The 8,110-nt window shown below is 28.8% G+C and overlaps 1 protein-coding gene across 1 annotated transcript; it reads left to right on the top strand.

The window, feature by feature from the left end:
- The first annotated feature begins 1,881 nt into the window (after nucleotides 1–1,881).
- On the top strand, nucleotides 1,882–7,057 carry LOC112458635. Its single transcript, XM_025022375.1, has 4 exons — nucleotides 1,882–2,145; nucleotides 2,572–3,981; nucleotides 4,950–5,920; nucleotides 6,800–7,057. Exons 1-4 carry the CDS (start codon nucleotides 1,954–1,956, stop codon nucleotides 6,963–6,965), a joined length of 2,739 nt encoding a protein of 912 aa, XP_024878143.1. The 5' UTR covers nucleotides 1,882–1,953; the 3' UTR covers nucleotides 6,966–7,057.
- Nucleotides 7,058–8,110: the final 1,053 nt, after the last annotated feature.

The raw sequence follows: 8,110 nt of genomic DNA, 5'->3' as shown, positions 1-8,110 counted from the left end.
GATATATTTCTTTTCTGATTTCTAAGATATTTCGTCTAAAGATAGCCCTAACAAATGTATTGAATAAACTCTAATGACAAAAACTACCTTAATATATCGTAGAGTTAATTAACGCAACAAATTGAATAATGATTGTTGTTATAACTCATATTCGAGACTGATATGTAATATCAGATAATACGAGTTTAATCACATGAGAAAAACGTTATTGACCTTTCATACAATTACTCGCGTAATTAATTAAACATTAAAACATGGTGTGTATATATATATATATATATATATATATATACACACACACATATATCTATATCTATAGATAAATCACTTTTATACGATATACATTACAATTATAATTACAGTTATACATAAATACGCTATGCGGTAAAATAAATTGTAAAATAAGTTTTGCAATCCCATATTTTCAGAATTTGATATTGTGATTTCAATAGTAATTCTACATTTCGGAAATAGACAGAAATAGAGACTTCTGGAATTTTTATTATCAATTACGTTGATTTAAACTTGAGGGGAATTATACATCATTGTCAAGGTCGAGAAACATATACTGCCATGTAAGTCAGTCGCATGTGTTTGCAAAATACATGACACAGGCAGGCAGAAAGTCTTCGACATCGTATTAGTTAAGTTCGAACATTCGCATCGAGCGATCTCAAAAATCGGCATATTCTTAATCTTGAAATATTGGAGGTGAATTGCTGCTAACAGATTGCTTAGTGACGTATATTCCGCTGGTGACCTGTTATATTCTAATCGTCAATCAGAATTACTGTTGCTGTCTACTTATTATATATAACAAGTGCGTATCATAGTTTTGTTTGAACAATAATAACAGAAAATCGATGATATTCTATACCATGCAATGGAAATAAAATTTATACATTTAAAGGCATCATAGCAATTCGCTAATTGTAAGGTTGTCAGCAATAAAGGAATTCCGCAAGATATACGATAAGAATAACAGAATGCTTATTGACGATTAAATTGTTTGTAACGACAAAATAGGTCAACTTTGAATGCCAAAAATTTTTCTTAAATCTAATACCTAACAACAAAAATTTAATAGATCTAAATTTATTCGTGTTATATTATAAGACTCTTAAAAAATAGAGAGAAAAAAGAAACAATCTTTTTTAGTTTCTGTTTTCTTATTATTATTGTGTTATATAATAACAATTTTATAATTTCTTTAAAACTTATGTATTCAGAATCAAAAGTAAAAATATTCTTCTGTTCTGATGTAGCTAAGTATGAAATATACTTGCTCTGAGCTTCTTCTTTTTTATCACACAATGAATAAATAATAAGTTACAGAAAAAGAACATGAGGGAAAAAACTTTACGCGAATCCAATTTCATTTTTTACACTTGAACGAAAGCATTTAGATACTCTTTTTACTTTACATTAATGCGATGCATTTATTTATTTCAATCTTTCAAATACGAAGGAAATTATATATCTATTAATTTTAATTGCAATTTAATAACTGTTTATACTTTTAATTTTAGTTTTTTGGGCATTTACTTTAATGGAATTTATGGGAGCATTAATTAAAGAAAAAAATATGTGTTACGATTAATATTATTACATGCTTTTCTTGTATGTTTTATCTTATTAACATTCCATTTTTAAGATTATATAAATGCTGTATTATACATATATGTATAACATATATTATGTTTTATGTATATTACCGTCTGTTTATATTTTATCATATTTGAGATCAGCTACTAAAATCTTCTTATTTTTAAAATTATTTTATTAGGTTTGCTCAAGATGATTATAGATAGAATTATAGACAAAATAGGTACCGTCTTATTAAAGCTAGAGCTACAACACAGACAGTTGAAGCGTCTCACATTAAGCCCGAACGCCATAATCGAAATAATAAGGACGGTTAAGGACGCTTTGAATGACAGTTTACAATTCAAAATGTATGATATTAAGTTATTCGTTGAGTACAGCAGTTTCGAAACAAGGAGTGATATCTCATTATATACCATGTGTTATAACTATTTTCTATTGAATACGAATTTTTCCTCGCGGCACCTTCTCAGGAAGGACATAATGTTCGGCCACATAGTTGGTTGCTGGCCTACTTTATCACCTTATCTCTTCCTGATGGTAATTACTAATAATTATATATTACAATAATGCTGATTAATAATTAATAATTAATAATCAAAAATAATTAAAATCATATTAATATTCTGAATAAAAATAATATCCTGAATACGCTGCAGATTGAACGCTGACTATCGTCCGATACTATATTTTTGATTTTTTTTCTAGTCAATTTGCGTATGTGTAGGAGATGCTTGAAATATTATATATATTTTCGTATCTTCTACTATAATCTTGACATAGTTTGTAAAATATTAATATTATTACAAAAACGATCTCTTTTATTTTATCATATAACTTCATATAGTTTTTGTGACTATCGGATTATAATGCATTATTTTTTATTATTTTATACATATATACATTATATTAATAATTATAAGTTATGTATTACTATTATTTCTAATATAATTTATTTATATATAGATAATATGGTGCTCGAATTGTGAGGACTTACTGGTTGAATCGCTTGTGCATATACCTTTGGACCTGTGCGTCGAGATCTTGGAAATAACGATTAAATACATATTAGGTAGCAAATTGAAAAACTCACGAACCAGACGCTTACATTACCTTCTAATTTACAAAATATACTATAAATGCCTGTGGTTGCATTTAGGCACTGTATCAGAAAATGTGATTAAACGCATTAATCGATTAACAATGTATTTTGAAATGTTGTGTGACTGGCTCGTCAGTTTTAACAATGAGTTTGTTACTTCCCATGAATTATCTACCAAGGAGAAGAACGTACGACATGGTATTATAGTGAAAAACTTGTTTCGCTGTATCAGAAAGTGCATGCACAGCAAAATTGAACGTTACTCGGAGAATCATAATCTAGCGAAACTGTTCCCGCTTACATACGGCAACTGTGATGAACAAATGAATTATTATCACTTGATTCCTGCCAACAAAATAAAATCCATTGTAATGAGATTTGACCAGCAACTGGAGACTCTACTTCTGAAACACATCAAGAACATTAACTTTTTCGAATTCATGGCCGGAGAGAACATCAACGATAATGAGAACCCTACAATCTCACTACAAAATGCCATTGTTATGGAATGCCACTATTTTATAAAATTCATGAAACGGAATGAATTTTTGGCAAATGAGGTTCTGTTTAACTGTCTGGAGCAACTTACAAGTTCAAGGAAATCCGAGAAGTCTATTTTAACTGTTCAAGAACTCTGTAATGACATCGCCAAAGGCAGACCGCATGGTTTAAAAGAATTGATTAAACGGTATAAAGAGTGGGACTTGTCTACGTTGGATTTTCTAAATAAAAGGATAGATATGTTGAAAACTGACGATTTGTATGTTATACTCAAATATCTCCATCATATATTCGCATATCCGCATACTGAGGCAGAAAAACACCGGGTTTACATATCGGTATTAAAAATATTGATTCGGCTAGAAGATCCCGATATAAACTTCATTATAGTAAAATACATAAAGGAATACTTTGACGACAAACGTCTAGAATGTCTGTATGATGAGAGTTGCCTTGATGCATTTATACGACGTATTTCATATGATGCCTTGTTGTACCCAATACCTCCTGATGACATGTCTGGTCAAGATAGACGTGCTCTGATTATTTTTATTCTGTTAAACCCGAAGGATGTGTTAAGCAAGCTAATATATAAGATAAATATTGAATTATCCAGAAGCATGTTCTTCCCCTATTTCGTGCAAGAGTGTTATGAAGTCCTCATTGATCGATACAATGTGCTGATGCATATTTTAAAGGATATAATTTTGCAACGGCGCATGATATGGCACTCACGGTTTGCATCATTTTTGAATAATATTCTTTTATTTAAGGTAATGTATTACGTTGTAAATAAAATAGGCATGAATAGGAATTATAGAATTTCAGATGACAGCAATGAAATAAACATTAGAGGGGTAAATTTTTATCGAATGTTTAGATAAAATTCTAGTAAAAATTTAAATTTTCTGCACTCATATTATATTCTAGTAGTGATTCGGGGTTTTGGGAAACAGCATATTATGCCATACATTGATACATTATTTTTTTTTCTAAAATTGCGAAACATTTGCACGAGTAATTTCATTCGTATAACGAACTTTTTCAAAGATACCCGGGAAAGAGTTTCTTATATGTATATAATTATATACGATTATACATAAAATACTTGAACGCAATTTTATTTTTTATAATAAAACAATACGAATGCATTTATCTCTAATTACTTTTCAATTATTTTTATTGTGTATCATATATATATGTATATATATATGTACAAAGATTATACACGAAGAAGAAAAAATATACATACATATTTTATATATAATTATACATCAAAAATTTCTATTCGATTATTTATTTAGAGTGTTCCATTTTCTAAATATTTCTGATAATTGATAGGTTAATGTCTTTATAATAATTATTTATATAAGAGATACAAATTTTTTTATTAAAACAAATATTTAATATATTGCTTTATGTATTCTATATAATATTGAGCTTTTTGTAATAAGTTATATTTTTATTCAAATTGGATAATAATTAAACAGATAATAGATCTGGTTGTTAAAGATATTTAAATAACTATCTGTTCAATGAAAATTTGCACTTGTTAATCGAGCTTGAATGGCGGAAATCATTTCTCTTATTTTATTATTACAATAAAATATTATTCTATTTTATATTGTTAACGCCGATTGAAATTCACGTGTTATTTTATCTGCCCATTTCTATATATTTTCTTTAATTTTTACTCTGTTAGAATTCCACTTTAATTTTTTATTTCTAAATTTGTTTACAGGTAATATCTGCGGATGATTTAATGAACGAAATCTACATTCCTTATCTGAATAATAGCTATTTTGAGAAGACTAATGTGTATATTATTCTGTCACATATACTATTTATATTGAAAACTGGAATTTGCACGCCCAAAACTAATTTCGTATTACTAATAATAGTGTTGATCAAGGCGGCATCAGTGCTAAGAAGATGCAACAAAAGTTTTACAAAAGAAGAGATACGTGAACGAATGCAATGTATAAATGATATAATATGGTATCTGCGCGGAACGAATGTGTGGACAGGAATACATAAAAATTTGCTATTCGCAATTGGTTACCATGTGGAACCACTCGATATGCACAAAATGCGGCCGATGAACGTACTAGAAATAATCCAAGAATACGAGAAACGTTGCTTTGTTGTGTATCAACGATTGCGCACGGATCCGCGATGTCATCTCAAGTTGCGCGCTTATGTGCGAACCTTCAACCTCGATCGAGAGGCTTTTTTACGCCACATGATGTTGCATTGCACCAACGAGGAGCACATAATATACGTGTCTGGCTTGATATTCACATTCTGGTATCATTTCGGTTGGGCCAACGAGATAACGGCCTACGAAAATGTAATGCGCATCACCGCCGAAGCGTCGCAAATCGCCGTCATGTATGTAGAGAGATTTCACAGAAACGCATTTTTATCATTGCTGTTCGGACTCGTGATGGTCGGATTATCTGTCGCAAACCGGGCGACGTGCGACAAACATGAAGAAATTCGTCGCATCCTACTGAGAAATCTGTGCTCCATGAATTATATTGTTAGCACAATATGTTGCGATAACAGGTATAATCTTCTGCTCAAGTGCATCCGAAGTGTGGATTTATCTATGGAAATAAAAAAATATTTCAAGAAGCTCTGCGACTTAATTATCATGTACTTTGATGAAATCGATTTTCGACCAACGCCCCCAGTAATAAACTTAGCATGGTAAGTACATGATAATATCTCCATTTTTTCCGAACTTAATTTTCAATTAAATCATATTATTACTCCCTTCTCTCATTTTCTCCTATTTCTTTATTTTACTTAAGCCTGTTCTACAATACGTCGCAAACGATGGCAACTGCTAGTTGAAAAGTGTTATTTCCACGTTGCGCTTGTCAATTGCGGTTGTCAAGAGAGAGTTAACAAACTTTTAACTTTTTTGGCGACAGTAACTGGCAATCGGCAATCAGAAATAACACTTTTCAACTAGCAGTTGCCATTGTTTGCGACGTATTGTAGAACCGGCTTTAATGAGCTCAACTTTGGCATTTTCATCGTTGTTTATTTTTTAGTTCAAAAATGTAAGTATAAAATTGCCATTTCAGCATTTGTGTACTATCAAAAGAATACTTGTATTCTTCAATTCTATAAAATAATACATTTGTAAATAATTCTCCACAATTTATATGGAGAACTTCGGCTTCGCGGAGATGTATATATATCTCTTACCAACTGATCAAATTTATTTTTATCACTTTATTTTTCTAATTTGCATCTTATCAAGGCAGACATACTCTAGTAGCATTAATAAAATTTTAGTGAAACGTTGAATATTTTTATATCACAGACATAGGAAGATATTTTATTGTGCGGAGGCCCTTATGCGCACGCGAATATTCCTGTATTTATATATTCTAATATTTAATATTTATTCTTATTTTGTTTATAATATTATCTTATTATATTAGTATGTGATGGGAAACAAAAAGATAATATGAGATATCTCATAGAGAACCACAACCGTATATATTTATTTCATATAATTGTATTGTAGAAGATAGGATATTATACAAAATAAAATGTAATGTTTATATATTTCAGCATTTGTGTTGAAAAGACGTGCAGCAGATATCGTAATTTCTTTGTTAAGAAGAAAATTCCAGCGATGTACAACTCATACTTGTTTATATGTGAATGCCTCAAGTTATCCAATAGGGAGATGCATTGTTACTCCGAGCGATTACTTCGTAGTTTATGTCTAGAATGATACCTAGATTAGTTTTGTTAAAGCGTGCAAAAAGTATTTACATATTTCGTCTTTTTCTAGGATAATTTTTTATAAAGCAGAACTGAACCATTTCTTTGCAGTGTTCTAATCAAAATATTATACATTTTATTTTTTTTTTTCTATATTGATATATTTTATAAAACATTTTATGCATAAGAATGTTTTGTTTTCTTTGCACTAAATTATAAAATATTTAGTGTAAAAATACTTTTCATTTTAATGTTTATAAAATATAAATCATTATTTTTATGAACTATCTTTTATATTGATCATTTCGTATTTATAATTGTTATTCGTGAAATTACGTGTGATTGATCAAATGTTTTAAAATTTCTATGAAAGCTTTTTAGTATATAACAGATAAGAGTGTAAAAATAAATTTTTTCTGAGAAATGACACAGAAATTACTTTTTTTAAATCATGTTTCTTAGAAATTTTCGAGATATTTGATTAACTTTGCGGAAAATCTCTGTATAATTATTAATAATAATAATATCCTTTTTTTTAATATCCGTACAATTTTTTTAAATTAAATATTAGTTGTAGTATATTGTTGTATCGAAGTGATGTACATCTAGTGACAAGAGAGACAAAGAAATATATTTAGGAAAATTTATTTGTCCCTCAAATAGCATGTAATTAGAATTGTAATTACATTAATTATACTTTGTACTGTATTAGCACTCGGAATCTTTCTTTGTAATTTTCAAGAGTTCTGTGACAAACATATGTACAAATATTGACTAATAAAAAAAATATGAAGATTTTCTTGAATAAAATAAAATAACGTAAACTAATTTGGCACTAAGAGCCAAGCACAGTAATTAATGCATGTATATAATTTATTATTTATTAGACAAATTTAATAAGTTTAGCGTATTGTTATGTCAAAAATTTTCAGAATAATTTGATTTTTGTACAAAAAAAATAATTGTGTAAATAATTTTCTTGAAAACTTGTATATTTATAATTTGGATACTGCTATAACGATACATTTCATTGCTTTTTTTTGTATTTATATCAATCATTATTTACACCTGCCTCGGAAAAAAATGTGTTCTTTCCTTTATACGTATATCAATTGTGTATATACAGTTACATTTTAATAATAATTTTGTATTTTT

Source organism: Temnothorax curvispinosus, unplaced genomic scaffold (genome assembly GCF_003070985.1).
Source record: "Temnothorax curvispinosus isolate PA1 unplaced genomic scaffold, ASM307098v1 QBEX01009046.1, whole genome shotgun sequence".
NCBI lineage: Eukaryota > Metazoa > Arthropoda > Insecta > Hymenoptera > Formicidae > Temnothorax > Temnothorax curvispinosus.
Note: the sequence above shows the minus strand (reverse complement) of the source record. Positions and strands in the feature narration are given on the sequence as shown.

Coding starts and splice junctions, on each gene's coding strand:
- LOC112458635 (XM_025022375.1), top strand. CDS start 1,954: ATGTATGATATTAAGTTATTCGTTGAGTACAGCAGTTTCGAAACAAGG. Junction 2,146..2,571: donor CACCTTATCTCTTCCTGATG/GTAATTACTAAT, acceptor ATTTATATATAG/ATAATATGGTGCTCGAATTG. Junction 5,921..6,799: donor CCAGTAATAAACTTAGCATG/GTAAGTACATGA, acceptor TATATATTTCAG/CATTTGTGTTGAAAAGACGT.